The 23,194-nt window shown below is 42.3% G+C and overlaps 1 protein-coding gene across 2 annotated transcripts in view; it reads left to right on the top strand.

Moving 5' to 3' along the window:
* Positions 1 to 1,009: 1,009 nt before the first annotated feature.
* TNFSF11 (TNF superfamily member 11) overlaps positions 1,010 to 23,194 on the top strand; it is a 32,908-nt gene continuing 10,723 nt past the window's right edge. The window contains exons 1-2 of one of the 2 annotated variants that reach the window (XM_053563629.1): positions 1,010 to 1,388; positions 8,142 to 8,309. In XM_053563629.1, coding sequence (XP_053419604.1) covers positions 1,161 to 1,388; positions 8,142 to 8,309 — 396 coding nt within the window. In that variant the 5' untranslated portion in view covers positions 1,010 to 1,160. The remainder of the gene's footprint in view (positions 1,389 to 8,141; positions 8,310 to 23,194) is intronic. The other variant, XR_008374606.1, reaches the window with a different exon arrangement.

The following is a 23,194-nucleotide window of genomic DNA, read 5'->3' on the forward strand; positions in this document are numbered from 1 at the left end:
GACCGGTGCCCTAACCACCGAGCAACAGGCTCCGGGTCACCCCCAAGTATTTTTGATCTGTGGTTGGCTGAACCCAAGGCTGCAGATGGATGTTAGGCTGTATTACGAGAAAAGTGGAAACATCCTCAGATTTATGGGTGTTTGAATTGGCCAGTGCCTCCCCTCCTTCCTTCTGAAGACGGTATCAGAATTTGTGAGCAATGTTAACATTTTCATTTTGTCACCAAGGCCCGCAATTCTGAATAAGGGCTTTTAACAAACTCTTAAAAGTTTTCTTAGCAGTGAAGTGAAGCTAGCACTTCACTTCCTCGTCAGCCGCGTGTAGCATGTCCTGGGTTACCTCCTCCGGCTGCATACTCCCTCACCCTCTTCTCTGTAGCTTTTTGTTTTTTATCAAGTCAGGGGTGGTGTCCATCCGCACGTGCCTCACTCAAAGCCATTTTGAAGATGCAGAAAGGAATCTGGGAAGGGGGATCTGGAATTCCCAAAGTCTTTCAAAATACTTTGGGAAACTATATTTGGGACAGAGAGAGACCAAACCCCTAAGATGCCTGAGGATGCTCCTTGCTGAAATTTTTTTGGCGGGGGTGTGTGGGCGTGCAGTTAGTTAGAAAGCGTCTTCAGGGATTGTCCAATTTAACTTTCTAAACCCTACGGAGGAATCTGAGGCTCAGGGACAGGAACAACCCCGAGGAGAGTCCGCCAGGCATCCCTTCCCCTGCACTGACGGACTCAGTCTGCGCGCTCCCCAGCCCATTCCTTGGACCTCCAGGAAGGCAGCTGAGGGTGGGGAGCGGAGCCTGGAACCACTGGGACCACGCACGGCCTCCTGCTCCGCGGGCCCCGACGGGGAGTAGGCCCTGCAGTGACAGAGCGGGGGCGGGAGGGCTAGCGGCAGGAAGGGGAGCCCGAGGTGGGAGTGGAAGCGGCAGCCGCGCCCGGGGCTGATTGGCTCCGGGGGCCGCCCCTCTCCGCGCACTTTATAAGAGTTGGGGCTGCCGGGCTCCCTGCCCGCTCTCCCGCACGCCCCACAAGCCACCTCCCGGCTCCCGGTCAGCGCCCCGCGCCGGCCCCGCCGCAGCCCGTGGAGCTGGCCGCGGACAGAGCAGACGGGGAGGGAGCGCGAGGCAGGTCAGCGCCCAGGCAGAGGGCCGAGCGCTATGCGCCGCGCCAGCCGAGACTACACCAAGTACCTGCGCGGCCCGGACGACATGGGCGGCGGCGGCTCCGGAGCCCCGCACGACGCTTCCCTGCACGCCCCGCCGCCCCCGCCTCCGGTGCCGCACCCTCCGGCCGCCGCCTCCCGCTCCATGTTCGTGGCCCTCCTGGGGCTCGGGCTGGGCCAGGTAGTGTGCAGCGTCGCCCTGTTTCTCTACTTCAGAGCGCAGGTGAGTAGCCGCCTCCCTACCCATCTCGCGCCTCCCGCACCTGTAGGAAACCGAGTCTGGCCGCGGGGCTCCCCAGATCCTGCAGACTCGGGAGGGGAAAGTGACTCTCAGGGAGGGCCGTCGGGCTCGGGACTGTCCAGCGCGCTGGTCCTTCCCGGCGCACGCACCCCTGCCTGCCGCGCGCTGAGGCTCCGCTCCCTCGGCCGGAGGACGGGTTTGAATCCCCCTGCCCAGGAACAGCATTGGCCGCTCGCCTCTTCTGGAAGTGATCACATACTTTCTACCGCCTGCTATTTCTCACTTAAAGTTTAGAACCGACTTACATTCCCGTAGGAAAAAAAGTGAGCGCCACCTTCACTTGGGCGACGAGGTTTCTTTCCCTTCCCGCCCACCAGATGAGGGATTTGGTGTCTGGGCCTGGCTACTTTGCAGTTGTGTTTTTTTTGTGTTTTGGGCCATAGAGCTGGAGGGGCGCGTAGAGCGGAGGGTCGGTGCAAGCGGTCTCGATGACCAGACGCCCGACAGGCAGGATGACATAGCGCGACCGGAGGTGCCAGGTCTGGGGACAGGAGTTCTGTTGCTGCTGAGTTGTCCTGTGAGGCTCCGGTGTCAGAACAGGGACGGCCCCACGTGCCTTCCACGAAGGTGGGCGGAGGAAGGAAGCAAGGTGTGTGTGTGTGTGTGTGTGTGTGTGTGTGTGTGTGTGGTGTTAGCACAGTCCTACTACAATCTAGCAAAAAAAGCAAACTTTGGAAAAGATGAAGAGGTTTTGCAGGACGACTCAGAACTGCAGGGAGATAGTAGAAAGGAAGGGGTAAATTTGTAATATTATGCTTTCTGGTGGTTTATGCTCTTGTGTTTTCTTGGAAATTGCAGTGCAGTTGGTTGGATTCATTCAAATATTCTTGTCTGGTGCTGTGAACTCTTTCTCAGAGGAAGTGGGGGGCTGACTGTGCATATTTTTTTTTATGGGAAAAGAAAGTTGGGTTTGGACTTCATTCGTTTTCAGACTCAAAGGTGATTACTAACCCCAACTGCATGCAGCAAAACATGGCGCTACTTGAATTGTCTGGGTTTTTGATGTGTGCCAGCCAGGCTTTTCCTTACGTGTTCATTATCCATTAGTTTGCATTTCATAGAGCTCGTATGATTATTGACTAAAAGTAGAAGTTCTGTGAGCAGTACTTCAGAAAATTTGCACCTAAGAATAGTCTCTACCCAAGATTTTTAAAGAGACATCTTTTGAGCGGTTTGCTTGCAACTTAGATTACACCAACCTATGTGAAAGTGACTAAATGTTTTTGTTTCGTTAGATTGTGTGACAGTAAAAAATGTGGCTTGTCCATTTTCCCATCCAGCATTTTGTTAATAATCCCATCGAATGCTTGTGTGTTGAATGCGTGCATGGCACTATGAAATGCCGTGGAATAGGAGTTTAGAACTATTTATCCAACACTCAGTGTCCACTTACTATGTAAGTGGTGCCAAGTAATGGAGGGGCCTCTAACCAAAGATTGTCCTTAATTAAACAGGAGAGCAGCATTCAGAAAATGGACACAGATGCAGTAGTAGTTCTCTGCTTTTTCTTTTCTTTCTAACGCCTTGGAGATATGGCATTTTCATTGTGGTAAAAGTGAAGTGAATGTTCAGCATTTAAAGAGCAGTAGGGAAGGAAGAAGTTCTAGGAACTATGAAGAGCTTAGCTTGGCAGGGTCATGTAAATTGGTGGCATAGCCATGTAGGCAACCGTGACCTGTAGGGCTCTTGTTACAGTTGTTCAGCTTTCCTGAGGAACTTTTCAATGGTCAGATGAGCTGAGAGCTTTGGCCTTCTGATGATCGCCTGTCAATCATCATTTAGCACATGGATAATAGTGAAACACTCAAAACCTTTCTGCAAACAAACATATGAGTTCATAAGCCTCCCTAGAAAGTTTTTATTTGGAGAATTTAGTGTCATCAGATTTTTCGTTACAATTTTTCTGAATACCATGAAAATTGGCTTTCTCCTAAGACTTGCACAGAATATTTCAGCCTTTTCTTAACTCAATTTGCACTGCATGTTTAAGAGCCATCTTCTTTAGTAAAAAATAAATAATATTAGAAGCTAAGCATTCCTGTGAATATACCACTAGATCTGGTTACATTTTATCAGGTATTATATCCTTTGTGACCCAAAAGAACACTAATTATTCAGAGATACATTGTAAATCATTATAAGTAAAATGCTATGATGTCTGGAGTTTGTTTCAAAATAATTAATGGGGAGTGTAGGGTGTGGGAAAGTGGTAGATGAAACAAGATTTGCCAAATATTGATGATAGTTAAAGTTGGCTAATGGGTGTATGGGAGTTCCTTCTGCAATTCTTTCTTCTTTGATATGTGTTGGAGGCCTTCTTTCAAGTCTAGCTAGGAGAATAGATTGAATTTGACCTGCCACTGATGTACCATTTTCACTTATGTCAGTTCCTTTGGATTAGAACTCAGTAGCATAAGAAACAGCAGTTGTTTGATTTCCACTAAAATGATGGACCAGCTGCTTGGGATTTCTGAATGCACTTGAATGAGAATGAAATAAAATAGTATTAGGTAACATGTTTGTAGTTTATAGTTAAAAAAATAACAAAAAAAGCCATTTTATTATTTTTGTTTAAGGAAGAGGGAAAAAAAGATATGTAAATCCTGAAGAAAAAGCAGTTTAATTCAGTTTTAAATGCATTTAGAAGAATGCTCTACATAGTGTAAAAATTACAGTGACTATTTAAAAACATTCTTCCCTTTTCAACTTATATTTGAATAGTTAAAAATGAATCGGCCTCTTGAATGTTTGCAGATTCTCTGTGCCTAGATTTTTCAAAAGAAAAAAAATATATGTACTAGACCCAGTGTAGATTGGCTTTTTCTCTACCATCCTGCCAAAGAGAAAACAGCATGTGGCTTGTGCTATATATTTACCACATAGTATTCATACTTTGGTTTACAAAGAAAAAAAAAAAAACCCTTTCAAAAGTTGTTTGTAAAATGTGTGTGCTTTTAACATTGGTATAACCATATTCAAAGTTTAGAGTTTAGCTATAAGATAAGCTTTTCAGAAAACACAAGATCTTTTGCCCTTTTAAGTTCTTCCCTCAATTCCTCAGTGTGCACAACCAAACTCCCTGGCTGTTGGTTACCCACTCCAGTAGGCACTACTGAGAATCAGATGTGGAGGTGTGCAGGCTGCCTGTTTGAAAAAACAGATAACAAAGTAGCACAAATGTCAAGCATCCTGCTGCAGTTAACCCCACACATGATTAAGTTTCAAGGAAGTTTAAGAAAAAAAAAGATTGAGTTTGTCTCAGAGGCACTACATCAACTGATGAATGCTTTTTAAAGCGTATATCCGAAGTGTGTTTTCAGACATGCCTGGGTACAGTGAATCCATGTTATCACTCAGATCACTGTGATTTTTTTGTGAATTTCCGTGTTCCTCAGTTGAATGCACCCAGCATGAGGGCCCTGCCTGCTTTGCTTACTACCTTACCTGTAGCATTAGCCCGATGCCTAGAAGCTTAAATGTACTGAAAAGGCCTTTTAAAATGATTTGCAGCTCTACAAATACTTCTGTTTCTAATTTTTAATGTGTAGATTATCTAAATAGTATCTAAAATAGTGTAACTCTTCAGTCATTCAAAGCCTCCAGCCAGATTGCTGTGTGCCAGAAGATAGGTTGTTAGGGAGGAGATACAATCATTCAGTCACTTGATGAGCATTTGTTGAACGTCCAGCATCAGCCTGGCTCCCTGCTCTGCAGTTTCTTCAGCATACACCCTGTAGCAGCGGAAGTCCTCATGTTCCAGTGTGTGTGGTTGACCTTGCAACCCCACCAAACCTCTGCTCTTTCCTTTTCTCCTGGTCTCCATTTTCAGGGAAAAAGGGCTGCAAGAATGAGAAAGATATTTCATAGGTTAAAAATAAATTTCTAAAAAAAAAAAATAAATAAATGAGCATATTAAAACTAATTATACTATGCATTCTTAATTTCTTCTGGGAAAAACAATCGATAAGGTTTTTAGCTTTGCCTTCCCAAACAGTGGTTCTCTACTGCGCATTTGCATTTGAAGTGCTTGGGAGAGATTCAATAATTGGACCCTATCCTTAGAGATGTTGAACAAACTGGCTGGTGGGGAGTGTCAGGGTGTGGGGGTGGGTGGGCGTGAGATCTGCTCATGGGCATTTTTTTTTAAGAGAAAAGGGATGAAAATTTCTGCATGTAGTTATTTGCATCAAATCATTAACCATCATTAACTAACTGCAGTAGTTTTCTGCTAATTGGCATTACTTGTGAAAAAATTTTTAAATTGGTGTCCAGGGAAATTTGGAGAAATTTTAATAGCAGAAAATCTACATATTTGTATAGTTGACATTTTAAAGCATTATTTCTCAAACTTTAATGTGTATGAGGACCACCTGGGATCTAGTTAAAATGCAGATTCTTAGGCAGTGGGTCAGGGTGGATCTTGAGATTATATGTTTCTAACAAGCTTGCAATGAGCTCATGATGCTGCTGGTTAGACAGTGCTTTGAATACCAAAAATATAGGGGTCCACTACTTCTGTTAGCTCTTGGCTTGCTGGCAGAATGCCATCTTAACCAATTTTAGGGTCCCCAGGCATTTCCCTACTAAGGCCACATTGTTCCTTTAGCTCAGCGGTTTTCTGGTGGCAAGCCAACTGAGGCCTCTGCATTTCTTTTCTTTGCTGAGGTCTGAACCCAGTAACCCTTCATATCAGTTGCCTGGGTTTTTCTGGTCTTGTGGGAAACTTATTGGCGTAAGTGAAGCTTTAAAAAAATACGATTGAAAGTTCTCCTTAGATAAAACCACACATATTCTGCCTTGTACTAGTTATTCTCAAGAAAATATGAAACATAAATATGGATTGCAAATAGTTTAGCTTTATGGTAGTACCTGTCCCATGATTATTAATAATACTTACATTTGCTAGACTGGAATATAACATTTATATCAGTGGGTACATACTTGTTAAAAGGCTTTCATTACATTTTGAGAATTTCAGCTAAATTGATAAATAGGCTGCTTCCTCATTTATTTCCAGTGGTTGGTTAATGAACCAGCACATCTTTCTGATTACTTTTTAAAAGATCATTAGATCAAGGAAAGAGAGACTTGGTATTAATTTGGATTGAGTTTTGGTTATTGCAAACTTATGTAGTTTTCTTTTTTCCATCTAGGCTGTACCTACTATTAAGCAAATGTACAGAGAGTACCTTGAATATTTGAGAAAAGAGGACAAATTAAACTATTATTATTAAAATAAATTGATAGCTAATTATAGCTACCCTTTACTTGGCAGCTGAAACAACTACAAAGTCAGAACCCTGGGGAGAGAAGGCAACTTATAGAGTAGTGAATGCAGAAATGCTCATGATGGACACGTGTTCTAACCAGGCAACCAGCTGCTAACTTGATGGGGACATTTGGGATGGGACAATACCTTACATTCCAAGAGTCTCAGCATCCCTGTATGACCTGCCTGTGCAGCCTGCCCATCCCGATGCGATACCAACTATGACCTGCACACATTCCCAAATGCCCTGACAGATGTACCACTGTCAGTTGAGAAATTCTGATGAGAAATTCAACAGAAAGAGAACCCATGCTTTCGGCTCCAGATCTTGTTTAGAGCTAAGAAATGGATTTCTGTCTCTCTTCTTTGGCTCATTAAAATATACACTGATTAAGGGAAAAGGCTAGGCAAACATGGTGGTTAAAGATGATGCTAGTTTCGCCTGATTTATACAGGCTTCATGCTTTGAATCCACAAGTGTGCTTCATAATCCCATCAAGCAAGTTACACATGACTTAAACACAAAACATTTCTTTACATGCAGTGACCACAAGTGACTTTCTTGATGTCCTTTCCCGGTGCCAATTTTGAGAATCCTGCCCCATACATCTAACACGTACACTTCTGTTGTTAACCCACCACAGAACTGACTGTTAATTGCACTTGCACCTTATAAAAAGGGGGAAAATGTCAATGTTTCCACCAACTGGAGAGTTACTGTATTTCCACCAACTGGAGAATAATTGTATTATCTATTGATCATCGGGGACATAAAAACTTGTAAGATGAATTACGATAGAACCTCTGTTAAGTTGACCATCCCAGGGACTGTAACAAACTGGTGAACATACAAAGGTGGTCAACATAAGAAACCTCCCTTGAGTACACGAGGTGGATGTCCTGTCTACAAAATTAGGTCAACTTAAGGAAGTGGTCAATGTAGGGAGGTAGTCAGCTATGGAGGTTCTACTGTATGTGTTCTTAAGTCACACTTTTTTATTCTTATTTATTTATTCATTCATTTACTTTTGAGACAGAGTCTTTGTTGCTCAGGCTAGAGTGCCATGGCCTCAGCCTAGCTCACAGCAACCTCAAACTACTCGGTTCAAGAGAATCCTCCTGCCTCAGCCTCCTGAGTGGCTGGGACTATAGGTGCCTGCCACAACACCTGGCTAATTTTTCTATTCTTAGCAGAAATGGAGTCTCACTTTGTTCAGACTCTTCCTGAAGAGTGGGGTCTCACTTTGCTCGGTCTCTTCCTGACCTCAAGCAACCCTCATGCCTCAGACTCCCAGAGTGCTAGGATTACAGGCGTGAACCACTGCACTAGCCAAGTCACATTTTTTGAAATAGCAAAATGAGTAATGATAACCACTCTAATACCCTTACTTTCCCCTTTCCCTTAGATGGATCCTAATAGAATATCAGAAGATGGCACTAACTGCATTTATAGAATTTTGAGACTCCATGAAAATACAGATTTGCAAGATACAACTCTGGAGAGTCAAGACACAAAATTAATACCTGACTCTTGTAGGAGAATTAAACAGGCCTTTCAAGGAGCTGTGCAAAAGGTAAGTCCACTCTGAGGTTTATAAGTCAAGGGCCCTTGCTGACTCTACCAATAATGAAAATTAAAACTGGCTAAGTGCTGTTGACTCTGTTCTTTTTATTTTAATAATTTGTAAAGGAGCTAAAGGGAATATTTTAAAGAGATTCGCAGAATTCTTTTGAAGGCAGTGGTGGTTGATTCCGGTGACCTGAGAAGTTCTCGCAAATATTCTTTTATTCCCTTTCTTTTTTTCTTTTAAAGAAGATGGATTTAAATTCACACTTAAAAGGAGGACAAAGGTGGCTGTGGATTGTCTATAGGTTCGTTTATTAGTTTGAATTTCCTGACCTGAAAACCATGCCCTCATTTTATAGGACTTTCTGGGAGCTATTGCCTTAACATTTGGTTTTGTAATGGTAGGATCCCTTATTCCACAACTGTTGCTCTAGGGCTTTGTTGAGAAGCAATTGTGACTGGTCTTTTGCTGTCACCTATAGTCAGGAGGTAAGTAAGCAGAGCAGGAAATGATGTCGTGGGTCAGGTGGAAATTCTGTGTCTATTTTCTCATTTTCTGGGAGAGAAGGATGACAAGAGAGGAGAGGCAGAGGAAAAACACTGTAACAACTGCCCTTATTTTACTTTCCTGGGCAAAGCCATCTGACAATTCTGCAGCCTTGGAATTATTTTACTTACAGACTCCACCAAAAACTGGGTACACGCCAAACAGTGACTCCAGGGCAAAACCCCTGTATACATTGCACACCTGCGTGCACCACTGCGTTCACATCTGCGTGCATTCAGGCATCTTCCCGTCCACCTATACATCCCAGCCTCTATTTGGCAACTCCCCACAGTATCTGGTCATTCCAGAGCAAATCCCAAAGTTCTCAAAGCCCTTAAATCTAACTATCATTTAGTTTAATTTTTAGAGATCCACATATAGTGATAGCAGTTTTTAAAAAAAGAAGATGTGTGTCAGAGGTAGAGGTAGGGAGATGGAACTGTTTTATAAAACCAGCTAATAAGGGTGAATGTGGAGGTTTGGCCTATGATACCACCGATTTTTAGCCTATTTTTTTTTTATTTCATGTATTATTAAGAAAGAAAAAAATGTTGACTAAGACATTAAACATGATCATAGATTCTAGTTGTATCTTAATTTCAGAAATACTACAATGTAAAATAATGTGTATCGCAGAATCAATCAAGTATGTATTACTCTAACATTTCTAAGAAAGTAAGTTGCTTATGAAAATTACTTTCTCATTATAGTCAGTGTATAGGTGCTTAGCTTTATGCAGTAGATGTATATTTTAAAATGTGAGTCTACATTCAGAATAGTCTTTTTATCTTATAATTTTGAATATAGCAACACTAATTCTGCTGATCTCTTCATTTTCATTGTTCTGTTTTGTATTTCATTTCCATTAGTTTGCCTTTTACCCCATTTGTAAAGCTTATCTCTCAAATACTGAGTAATCTCTGAGTAAATTTATCTGTAAATAACAATTTATGTATTCCAGGGGTAATCTGTTATTTCAAAACTGAATCCCTTATGAAGGTAATTCTGGGTGGGTAAATGATTGTGTCAGAATTTTATGTTTAGATTGGCTTATATTATGATGAGAAGACCAATTTTTAATTTCATTGGTGTATCAATTCTTGAAGATTATCCTTTGAGGTTTTTGTGGAAGAATAAGTATGCAAGACAAGTCAAGGTAGTTTTGAAAATGAATAATACTAAGAACAGGTACTATTAACATTTATCTATTAGCATGCAAAAATGGTTCAATCCCAACAGACCAAAAGAGAAAAACTTATTATCATCTCATGGATCTCCTGAAAAGTGACTGACAATTTTGCATCTATTTCTGATGTTTAAAATCAATTAGAAAAGAGAACCAGGTGGATTCTTGATGTTATTACAAAGATCTCAAACTAAAAGTTAGCTGCTGATGAAAAAGTTTTCTTAAAGTCAGGAAAAATACAAAGATGCCCACTGTATCCACATTATTTAACATTGTTCTGAAGGTGCTAGGTAATGTGATTACACAAGAGAATGAAATACAAAAGGAAAAGTGAAAGGCTATAGGCAAAATCAAATCAATCAGTACGTAAAAATTAATAAGTAATCATCACTAGCTGTCCGCATTTCAAACAATAATTAGAAAACATGAATGAAAGATTCTACTCATGGTTTTCACTATTTTAGGAGACTTTTGGATACATAACCTCATTCCCAATGAGTAACACCAATAATGAGACATTCAGTATCCGATGGGTTAAAAAAAAAGATTTGTGGGCAGGCAAGAATAATCCACGACTCTTAGTAAAGGCAAGTAGTCTTAATACTAATAGATTTTTATGACTCACAGGATGAGTAGGACTTTATTTCATTAATTTCACATTTGCTTTCACTGTGTTATTGAACCTTAGCCTTTTTGCATGGGTAATATTATACACAAGTAATTCTTTTTTAAGAATAAGGGGCTGTTAAAGTATACCAGTGTGTATTCGGAGGTGAAAGATGCCATTTCTTCCCCCTAGACCAGCCCGTAGGAAGGAGACGAGCTTAGGCATACCTTATCCTTAGAATCAACCGTGCCCACTCAGTGCACACACTGTGCTAGGCCGTTTGCCATATCTTCTCCTGTACCCAAGGATTTATGCTTCTCTTACTCTAGTCAAATAAGGATTTGCTAAATGTGTTATCCTTTGAGAGGATTATTGGTTAATGTGACGTTGTACACATCTTGCCAAAATAATCAGGTTTCTCATTTCTCTTGCCAGTGCTGAAAATAGGATAGATGCGTTAGGCATTCATAAGTAGGTCTGTATCTTAGTTTTAGTTCTAATATAGGTATTGAGTGAACTCATACAGCAAAATTACATGTGTGGTTGCAATCATTATTGAGAGATCAACCCATCCAGTGGTAACAGATACCAGACATAAGCACAATATCGCATTATATTTGTGCAAAAAGTGGTGTTTACCCAGCCTGTCTTTGGTCAGACACGTAATGCTATTTTTTCCCCCTTTTTTGTTTGTGGCTGAGTTTGCTTGGCTTTTTTTTTCTTCCTCCTTTAGCACAGAACTCTGAAAGCCTCTCAGCGATCCACTTTACTAACCACAATTTATAAAGTCTATCATAACAGTCTGTAACAATAAAGAAAACACTAGTACAAATATGGTGTCTGATTTATAAAGCGATTCTTGTTTCCAGTTTTGGCAGCATCCCTGGCTCCTGCCAGCCAGGAGGGTATTGAGGGAGTACGGAACAGCTCAGGCGCTAATGAGAACTACCCCACGTGGCAGGGAGCACACTTAGCCCCCAGACCTCCCCTCCAGTCTCAGTGGAAAGCCACTGGTTTATGCATTACCCATGGGTTCCGACTACTCCAGCTGTAACTCCATTTGACTTTGCAGGGACAGTTGATTGATTTCTTATCATATACCTGTTAGTGAAAAACTCCCGAAACTTACTTGCTAAGGTATTTGAAAGAATGCAATGTAGGAGAGAAATCAATATACAAATGACACACATCATTTCGTTTTCCAACATGGGATGTTCGCTGCTTTCAAAATGATCCCCCTAGGATATGGGAAGGAAGCCTGGGAACAAACCTGTGTATTTATTTTTTAAATTAGCTTTTAGAAGCCATGTTTTAGCCATATTTAATATTTTGCAATGTACATAACATACAGAAGTGATTTTATTCAAATACATAAATATGTACTTTTGAGAGCATTAATTTTTTTTCCCTACGAGAGGCTCACAGAAATGTTTGAGGTCATGGATCGACCTCCATTAGGACAAGGGTGGTGGCCATTTTGCACACATGTGAATGTGCCACATCTAGTTTTGTCTCAGAAATTGATGATTAAAGGAACAAATGCATGATTGGTGACATTGAACTCTGTCAACTAATATTTTGGAATAAACATGGGACATTAACCAACTCATCAAGCCATTGAGAATCTTATGAACCTGGCTGTCATTTATCTGATGTCTTACTAGTGCTACAATTGATAACATGAATTTTGTAACCCGAGGCAATAACGCTTCAATACATTACTACTACTACTAATAATAATAATTAATTTTTGTTAGAAGTTGTCTCCAGCTAAACTTCCACCTTCAGTCACATTTTCTTTAGGTATCTTTGCCTTTCCATAGCCTGTTAATGATCTAGAGGCTGGCTTATAATGTGAACTAAAAAACATTATTTTGGCTTTTTATACAAGTTCAATTTTATAAAACTGTCTAATTTCAGCAGAGAATATGAAAAGCCATGGTGACACTGTAATGGCTACCAGTAAGTTATCTTGCTGACATATCCTTGACAAGCCAGTTCCTTGCATGTAAGCCTCTGCGCCTCTAAGACTTACTGGAAAATGGTGAGGAAAGCAGAGAGCCATAATTATTAAATGATTCATTCTTACCTAAAATTCTCTTTAATTCTTGGAGAATCAGTAGATATTGGGCTTCGTCTCCTTCAGAATTCATGATGTAACTTAACAATGTCTTTGGATATTGAGGATGGTGTGCCCAAAGATTTGCAGTGCTTTGATCCACTGTTAGTGTTGTCTGAACTGGGTAACAAAGACACTCATAAATGCATTGAATTAAATAAGAAGGGTTTTCCCTTACCCATAATAATCCACAGGTGAGCTGCCCAGGGCTGGTGGGGATAGTCCTCTGTCCTCAATGTCTGCATTTCATCTCTGTGTCCAGGTTGGCTTCGCTGTTATTGTCATTTCTAGACAGGGGAGGGTAAAGGAAAAGGCGAGGGCCTTGCCTGGGAGTTGAGATATAACTTCCAGGAGCTTCATACTGGTTAGAAGTTACTCATAAGATCACATCTTGCTGCAAGACAGGATGGACAACTTAGTCTCCAGCAGAGTGGCCATTTGTCCACAAAGGTTGAAGAAAGAGGTGGCCTCTAACTCGTAGGGGAGAAGAGAGGACAGATCTTAAGGATGAATGAGCAGCCAGCCCCTATTAACATTAACTAGACCCTATTTAGTTAGGAACATGGGCTCTCTAAATGAGCAGGAGTTAACTCTGAGAATGTGCAAGCCTATAAAAACTCTCAATAGGGGCAGCGCCTGTGGCTCCAAGGAGTAGGGCACTGGCCCCATATACCGGAGGTGGAGGGTTCAAACCCAGCTCCATCCAAAAACTGCAACAACAACAACAACAAAAGTCTCAATAGGCTTGATTGTATTTTCTAAAGATTAAAATACTTTAAGATTATTTAGATTGCCAGAGAGAGAGAGAGAGAGATTGATTTAAAAGCTTTACATCATTCATCTTTTTGAGGAAGTTTTAAAGGTCTGTTTAGACATATGGATCTGTGATCATTGAATAAACCTTGTCATTTGCAGTTTTTGCTAGTTTTTATAGATGCAAGAGCTTAATTAAAAATCAGAAAGTTCATCAATGAAGTGATTGTGTTTTTTACATATGTAAAGCTGATCCCTTAGAATTCTAATCTTCTTTATTATAAAAAAGCCTATTCCCATTTTTAAATGAAACTAAATAAGAAATCAATTAAAATTTAAGTATTCTATAACTGCTTGTGAAATTGGAATTATTGAAGTTGTTATATTGCCATTATTTCTGATTTGCTTTTTAGTTTTAAAAAAGGGAAGAGATACTTAAACCCCATTCATTATCTTTGTATGCAAGAGTATATGTCCCAAGAAAGTTTCTCATAAACCCACAGGAGTCTTGGGTTTGGGGGACCCCGAATTCCCAAGTCAAGATGTTAGTCATGTAGTGTTTTTCCAATAGGATTCCATCTCTGTTTGCCATAACAGTTTTGGGAACTGAATTCAACCCCAATCATATTTAGCATTTATAAAAACTGTCTTTATGGGAAAGCTGAAGTAAGACCCACAGAGTTTTCCTACAAAACCAAGGCCATCTACTGTCTTTTGCCCAACATTAAGCTTTTGGTTGTGTACTCCGCTTCAGGGGAGGCTCAGGGAAGAAGGTAGGAGGTGGGAGGATTTGCAAGAGAGAAGTTACCAGTGAGTGAAGATGTCCTGGGTAGGCTTATCTCTGTGCTACAAGTACCCCAGAATAGAAGAAAGGATATTCTGGGTTGGCAAATTTAAAGAAACAGTGAGCTAGAACTGTGTGTCTGAAAAAGAGTATTAATTATGTGGCCTGAGATCTTGGACTAAGATTCCAGAAGTAAATGAAACTGAGGGCACTTGTTGGAGAGCACGATGAGCAGGAACAGACCTGGTTGTTCTGCTGGGAGTGGATGTCCTCAGAGAGGCCCAGCCTGTGACATTGGAAAGGAGAATGTGCCTAGAGCAGTGTTCCCAAACCTGCTGGTTCTTAAGACTTGGGACCCTTGTATAAAAGAAAAGGAAAACAAGAAAAAAGGGCTCTTAGATGCTTCCCTGGAGCTTGTGATTTGGTAATTCAGGAGGGGATCCTCTGCTTGCTCAAGAGCATCCTAGGAAGAGCTGGGATCCACTGATGGACAGGAAGCCATTTATGAATGAAATGACCGTATTTGAAAAGCAAGATCTTGGCAAAGGTGAGTCTTGGAAATTGTAGAGGCTGAAGTGACCAGACAAGAAATGTTTGCTTGAACTTTTGGAAGTTCAGGGTCTGGAGGAGTCCCATCCTCACTTAGTGTCCTCATAACTTCAACCTTTCAAGAGCACTAGGTAATGGTGGTGGCCATGGTGGTGATAGTAGCAGTAAAAACAATAATTATACCCGAAGGCTCGTATTCATAGGAAAGTGTGAGTGAACCTGGAACTCAGTGCCCACAGCTACTTCTCATTTGATCTGCTCTTTCATGATGAATGACAATACCATTGTGTCCACCGCCCCAAACCGGAAGCCAGAAGGTGGTCTTGTACCTCTACTTAATAAGGTCACCTTACCCATCCTATGAATTACCTCCTTATAAAACCTTCAACTATTCCTCCTACTCTGCTCAGCATGGTGGTCACGTTACTTTAGGCCTCCATCATCGCTTGCCTGGATCACTACAGCTGGCCCTCCTGTCTATAGTCTCACCGCCTGTGGTTCTTTCTCTCCAAAGCTGAGTGACTTCAAAAGTCCATACCTGAATATGTCGCTTACTTTCTCATTTAAAATATCCTTTAGTGGATCCCTGCAGTCATCAGGATAAAGTCTGGGCTGCTGAACACGCTCACAAAGTCCTCTGTGTCTTCAGAAAGCCTCATCCTAACCCCTGCTTTGCAGAGTCATTACCTGAAGGCTTCATGTCCTCAGCCCCACGTTAACCTGTGCTCACCGGCTCTGCAGCACGTGAACGTTTCCAACCGGGTTGTACTCTTTCACTTCTCTGCCTCACTGCTATGGTCAACGGGATATCTGTCCTGTGAACACAGCATCCTTAGCAACCACAGGGGGCCTGACCCCAGCAACTGGCAATAGACTTGATGCAGTGGATGGATGAATGGATTATGAGTCTTTGTGTCTAGCCCTTTAGATGTCAATCCCAGCTCTTCTTTGCATAGTCAGTTTTTAAATTGTCTTTCAAAATCCAACTCTGGCCTTACTTCCTGAAGGAGTCCCCCACGGAGGCCTGCCTGACTGTGTGGTTGGAATCCCTCCCGGGCATACCCAGGGCATCTGGTAATAGCACTAAGTTCATGGGCCTGGGGCTGGACTCTCTTCAACACGAGCTTTCCAGGGGCAGCTGCGACTGTGCGGTATTCCATTTCCAGCCCCATGGCCAGCATATAGCTGGTGCTCAACAATAGACTTGATGCAGTGGATGGATGACAAGTATAAAGAACAAGTTTGAGAAATAAGCAAGTGATCTGTGTCTGTCCCTGTCCTTGGTGTCCTAGGGTGGCTAGGTGTTTAATACTGCCAGCAGCTAGCCCCAGTATGAAGTCAGAAATTCATAAGTGCTTGGAGGTCACCTGCAAAGGTGGTGCTCTCCTGCTTCTTCAGGAGAGGGGCCTCCTCTCTCTTTGGAGCATGAAGACATTAGGGACCTTGGGGTTGGGAGTCCTTCTTCACTGGCAGCCTGGGCCCTTCTCCTCCTGGCCTCATGTGTTCACAGCCTCTGTTCCCGTTGGGGTCTCCTCCTTAGCAGAGGAGATGAGGCTTTGTAAATGTAGAAAGCACAGCCAGTGTGAGGTGGCATCATTCCTTTTCAACTTGCAGAGGAAAGCAGAGAGATGGTAAATAGTACAGTCAGCCCACGATGCCACACTGCGGTTATTCTGCCAAACTCTTAGATGAAACTTTTTTAATGAATAGTGTAGTGTTAGACATTTTCTAATCGGGCTCTTTATGAAGACTAATATTGCTGTCATAAGACTACTTTATGAAAACCCAAGAGGACCTTTAACTGTAACAGAAGCTTCCTCATTTAAACCATGAAGGTTAAACAATAAAAACTAATTTTCTATTCCCAGTGTCCTCATCACACTACCAGGCAAAGCATTACTTTGCTTTATGAAAACAAGGGCAGACTATTTTTTAGCCCTTTGGCGGGTAGAGTCCATTAGCTCTTTGCAAAGCGATGTCTTTTCCAGTCAGCAAAGTTCTTTTGGAAGGAGTGGTCCACCAGTGATTGCATTTGGAGCAGAGGGAGGTGGCACAACCTACATCTTGGCAAAGTTGTTCACTGAGAATTTTCATACGTGGGATGGGATGGTGGTGGCTGACTCAGGAGGTGAAGAGTGGGCTGGTGCTGTACAGTCTGTGTGCAGAAGACTTTTTATACAGAAACCCCAAAGAATTAGGGGTCACAATGTAAAATTACAAATTCAAGTTGTTTTTACCTTCAAGATTAGTGGGGTCTATACCCTATCTACCCTCTCTCCTGGACCCCTCACACACATCCCCACTGGCTACCTTGGGAGTGGGGAGCTGTCTTCTCCCATTCTCCAGGGCTGCTGTCCTGGCCTTTCCTGGTGCCTTGCAGGCTATGCTTTAAGGAACCTGGGCTGAGAAGGATACGTCCCTCTGTGATCTTGCATAACATGCATTTAGGCAGCAGATCACTCAGGCTCCCACCCTTAAAGCTCTTTGCTTTGGGGTGTTTTTAAGTTGTCACCACTGACTCTTTTTTTTTTTTTGAGACAAAAGTCTCACTTTGTTGCCCTCAGTAGAGTGCTGTGGCGTCACAGCTCATAGCAACCACCAGCTCTTGGGCTGGGGTGATTCTCTTGCCTCAGCCTCCCGAGTTGCTGGGACTACAGGTGCCCGCCACAACACCCGGCTATTTTTCTTGCAGTTGCCACTGCTGTTTTTTTTTTAGCTGGCTGGGGCAGGGTTCGAACCCGTCACCCTGGGTATATGGGGCTGGTGCCCTACCCACTGAGCCATAGGTGCCGCCCACCACTGACTCTTAATAAGGAACTCTGGGGATCACCTGCTCCATCAGCATGCATATAAAGTGTTCCCCCTGGGACTCGGAGGTCAGTGTGAGCTTTGGGAGAGGGAGGACAATGAGAGTCGCAATTCTGTATCCCATCTCGTTAGCTACTGCACAACCACAACTCATGGCTACTCTTTCTGTGCCTTGTAAACCAAGTATACCATGGACATCAAAGCTTTGTAGTTAAAGATGAGATATGAATCAAACACTAAGGCATCTTTCTAATGGAGCCGCGCGTGCACAAGTCTGCATGGATGGGAGGGCTGGGTTCTGGCGGGTAGAAGTCTCAGTAGTTCCAGGTGGCTGGAACCTGTGGCGTCCCAGAGTATCCTTAGGGGTGATGAGATTTGAGGGTCCAGGGGAGGGATAGCAGGAGAGCCTGGAGGGGTAACCCGGCTGAATGAAAAGTGACTGACACTAAGTGTGTGGGGTTTTCCTCATGGTAAGCCGTGCTCTGACTCTTTGGATGCCAACTGGGGGTTCTACCATTCAGTTATGCCAGTAGCGACTGGGCGTTGGCACACACCTCACAGGTTAAGGGCTCAGTCTTACAACACTGTTCCACTTCAGATGCTTAGTCTCAAGTCCCAGGTTGTTATCTGTGCTCCTGACAATCATGCTACAAATTTGGGGTTCCCACTGCCCACCTCCTCTGGTTCAGTAATATTGCTGAATGGCAGAACACTCTCCCTACTATCATGAGATGTACAGGGCAAGGTGTGGGCTCAGGAGGTCTGTGGACCAGCACCTGTCAGGGCTTCCTCCTGCTCAGAGCCCTGAGCTGTTCACCAGCCTCAAAGCTCCCAGAATCCTGTTGTTTGGGGTTTAGTAGATGCTTCATTACATAGACTGGAGGCTTTGTTACACAGACATGCTGATTAAATCACTGGTCCTTGGGGATCAGAGTCATCTCCAGCCCTCCCCTCCTGTGGGATGTCAGGTGGCAGGGTGGGTGTGGGCACTGGGAGTTCCAATCCTCTAATCACATGGGTGTTTCCTCAGGCAGCCAGTCCCATTTTGCAGTCACTCCATTAGCATAAACTTGGGTAAGATTGGAAGGGGCTTATTATAAAGAACAAAGGATGCTTCTATCACACCTATCAGGAAATTCCAAGGGTTTTAGAAGATCTGTTCCAGAAACCTGGGATAAAGATCAATTATATATTTTTTGTTGCCTCATGAGGTCACAGTGGCCCAGTCATGTTAGGCCTATGTCTCAGTAAAGTGCAGGGACTTGTTTCTGGAGTCTGCAGTTTGCTCCTGGAAGATTTTAAGAAGAAAAGGGGCAGGCTCCTCTGCATACTGGATGATACTCAACCTAGCCAGAGACTAAGAGAGGAGGGAGGGAGCTATTATTATAATGCTAAAGAGAAATGATGAAAACTTGAGGGAAGGCAGTGGCTGGGGTGGGTGGGTGAAGGATCTCTCAGCTATTTACAAGGTGGAAGTCTGCAGGACTGCTCTGCAGGAATTGGAAACTGACTATTCTTCTTCAGAAATAACCCATGTGTGGCATTCATGTGCTAACTGGGCTGATGAATGCGCTATTCTTGTAACTAGGTTGGAGAAGAATTACATGAAGGGTATCATTAAGATGTTAAAATGAATGCATTACATATGTTAACAAGTGTATGAACCCTGTATTATATCTGGCAAACGGGGTGTTAAATCCTTGTTCAACCAGCCAGATGTCTTTGCAGCTGCTTGCTGGTGTAGCAGAGGGAGGCAGCCACCTGAGACCCCAGCCATGAGCTGGTGCCAGCGATTTCCAAAGCATCTGGCTGTACAAATTCCTTCTTCCATGCTCTGATTGACAGATACTACATGGATCATATGATTCACAGCACAATGCGCAGGTGGGATTTTTCAGTCTCATAAACCCAGATTTCCAGCAACTTGACCTTTTCAGGGGAATGTTAGCTGTGAATGTCCTCCGTTGAAACTTAAATCTATTTCTATTACTTTGTAAGATGAAAAAAAAAACAAACTGGAGACCAAATTCAAAACATTCACTCCTGGATAGGAATGTTGTCAAAGTCTTGTTATTCAAGACTAGTTATTCAAGGGTAGTTATTCAGCTGAGTTTGCAAATTTTCTGTAAATGTTTAGATTACCTTGAGTAATCCTACAACTTTTGGAAGGAGCTGAAAGTATTCACAAACGTTTGTATTTATTATTCTTCTACAGTACAGTCTATCCTTAGGGGCCCCGATTTATCAAGATTGAGCTCCCTCTGGGATGTCTCCTCCCTCTCTATTTGGCAAAGATCCAATGTTTGAAAATGTTTGAAAAGATGTTAAAGTGTCTGAAGATGCTCAGTTCCACCCGACCGGAGACAAGAACTCCACTCTCTAAGTTTTTCCTCTGTGCTCCTGGGAATTGCATTTCTTGGATGTTGAGTTCAGGAGAAGTTGACGAGACACAATACGAAAGGCCACAGTTACACAATCACATTGATCTTTTGTGTACTTTGTTTCCTGGGGGAGAAATTGTGTAATCCCAACATTTTTCTATGAGTTAAGTAAAGGTTGCCATTAAAACAAAATCCTATCAGTTGTTTTCCTGTCTGTTCAACTGTATTCTGACAGGAAAGATGAAAAGTAAATGCAGTATAAACAGAAAAAATCCACAATGAGAAGATAAAAACACATTGTGTAATTTTCTCATCTTTATTGTTTTTACGTTGGGGTTTCGAATCTACAAAGGCTGGCTGCGGCAGTGTCCCAGGTTGGTCAATGTCAGACAATATCCACTAGGTGGCAGTATGTCAGAGGGTTTCTTTTATCCTTGAGTTGGTGGAGATTTCTTTGGTTGCCTACCAGTAGTAGTAAGGTTTTCCTTTTTTGTCTTGTTTTGAAGGGTTAAGTGAAGCTATCATAATTTAGACTCCAATTATACTTAACTAAAAATGCATAAATTCGTTGAAAGGCCTACTTGTTACAGTGCAGCCATAAATAAGTTAATAAGTTTATTCATTCATGTGATTTTTACCTTAGTAACATTGCAGGTAATGATCTTAGTTGTCATGAGTAGTTTATAGAAAATGAAGGGCAATTCCTTTTGCCCTTTGTGTGTTACAGATAATGAATATGCTGTATTCTGAGAAGGCAGATCACAGATCTTGGGGAGCAGGCTGCTGGGATCTCTCTCTTTTTTTTTTTAATTAAATCATAGCTGTGTACATTAATGTGATCAATGGGGGATCTCTTTAAGATAGAGCTAGTGGCTCTTAGCTAAGGGAAGAACTCAGGGCACACCCTTTGGACAGTTTCCTCTGTGGGTCTGGCTTCTGTTCCAGGTGGTTTGCTGAAGGTGTGTCAAAGCTACCTGCATATCGTTATGCAAATCTGTGGGCCTCCTCATAGTGCAGGAGGCATAGGATTGCACTGGATGTCAATTCAGACATTTCACTAACTGGCTTTTATTAATTTACAGCTGGCTTAAAGTAAGACAAAACACATCCTTTTTTTTTTTTTAAGATCTCTTTCATCTGAATAATTTGTTCAGAAGAAAAGAAGTTAGGATGTCCTTTTGTAGTGGTTTTCTCAAAATTAGCTTATTAGAACTTTCTGAATTCAAAGAAACCAGAAGCAATGTCTACACGGTCAGATTTAGGAATAAAGAACTCTAGACATCTCAAAGCACTCTAATAAATCTGACAGATGTAGAGGACTAATGTGGGTGAAAATAAGTGTAATTGCAAAGCTTAGAAAATGAATGGGATTGTCAGTTGGGGTGAAGCTTGGCTGCATCTTCAGAAGGGTTCCTGTAATTCTAAATATTAGAGGACATTCAAGAAAAATATCCATGCTTGGCATGTAGATAGCAACGTTTCTGATCTCTGAGAAAATGACTTAAACAGAGTGGCTCATGGCTGGGAGATACCCTAAAAGTATAGTCTTAGAAGAATGTGGTATTTATGATCAATATCTACACACATGAATAACAATGATCTTAGTGCTCAGAAATCTGGGATGGGCTGGGTATGGTAGCTCATGCTATAATCCCAGCATTTTGGGAGGTTGAGGCAGAAGGATCACTTGAGGCCAGGAGTTTGAGACCAGCCTGGGCAACATAGAGAGACCTCATCCCTACAAAAAGTAAAATATTAGTCAGGCATGGTGGCACAAGCCAGTATTCCCAGCTGCTCAGAAGGCTGAGGCAGGAAGATCACTCGAGCCTGGAAGTTGGAGGGTGTAGTGAGCTGTGATTGCACCACTGCACTCTAGTCTGGGTGATGATGAGACCCTGTTCTTATTTTTTTAAAAAATGGACAGATACAGATACTGGGAATCCCTTTTTTTTGTAACCCAAGGAGGTTGTAGACACATGATATGTGCCCCTTTCCCACTAAAACTTCCCTTCAGGCTTCCTGAGGGGAACTGCGATTCTTGGACACCTAGCAGGTACAACACGGCAGCAGTGTCACCCCCCTGGGTGTCAGTGTAGAGTTTTAATTCAGGCTGGGTCATGAAGCCTTTTGGTTTGGTTTAAGCAGACTTTGAAAGTGCTTCTGAGAGGTGCTAGTAATTGAGTTTGCTTATGACACACTGGGTCTGTGGCAGTGCTGACCTGGAAGCTACTGATTAAATGGGCAACAGAAAGTCATTCCCAGGTGGGAGGAGAAGACGCGTTTCCTGCCCATTTAATTGGTGGCTTGAATCTGCTGCTTCTTTGGCCTGGGTCTGAGGCTTCATGAAAACCTCCTGTTTGCCCATCTGTGAAACTTTCATTCTCAGGCGAGGCCCCAGCCCAGCAGCACCAGCAGCACCAGCTTACCTGTTAGCAATGCAGATTCTCAGGCCTTGCTCCAAAAATATTGGATTGGAAATAAGGTCCCAGTAATCTGTAAGTTAACATGCCCTCCAGGAGATGGTGATGCATGCATGCTCAAATTTGAGAACTAATGAATGAGAACAAAGGCATTTTCCTTGTTTTTCTTGATAATAAAAAATTAAAAAATTATGAAACAGGCATTTTTAGGTATATGCCAAACTTAGCTCCACTTCCTTGTTCCCTCCTTCCCCTCCTCTGATGGTGAGGCTGATCAAAGCAAGACGGAAAATGAGAGGTAGCTTTAAATCTTTGAATTACTCTATCACCACGGTTCTTCTAATCCAGTGGTTCTCAACCTTCCTAATGCCGCGACCCTTTAATACAGTTCCTCATGTTGTAGTGACCCTCAACCATAAAATTATTTTCACCTGTGGAGGGGTCACCACACCAGGAGGAACTGTATTAAAGGGTCACAGCATTAGGAAGGTTGAGAACCACTGTTCCTTCAGAGCCAGTTAAGCAGGTAAATATACACTGTTATATATAAGTATATAAAGATATACACAATGTTTCAATGTACATGGTTTATGTGTGTGTATATATAACTGCATATATATTATATATACTCACATACATAAAGATATCTACAGTGTATAAAGATACATTGTATATATAAATGTATAAATATGTACAAAGATCATTGCATATGTAAATCTCTTGTGAATGCAGGAAAGA

Source organism: Nycticebus coucang, chromosome 15, assembly GCF_027406575.1.
Source record: "Nycticebus coucang isolate mNycCou1 chromosome 15, mNycCou1.pri, whole genome shotgun sequence".
In the NCBI taxonomy this organism is placed as follows: Eukaryota; Metazoa; Chordata; class Mammalia; order Primates; family Lorisidae; genus Nycticebus; species Nycticebus coucang.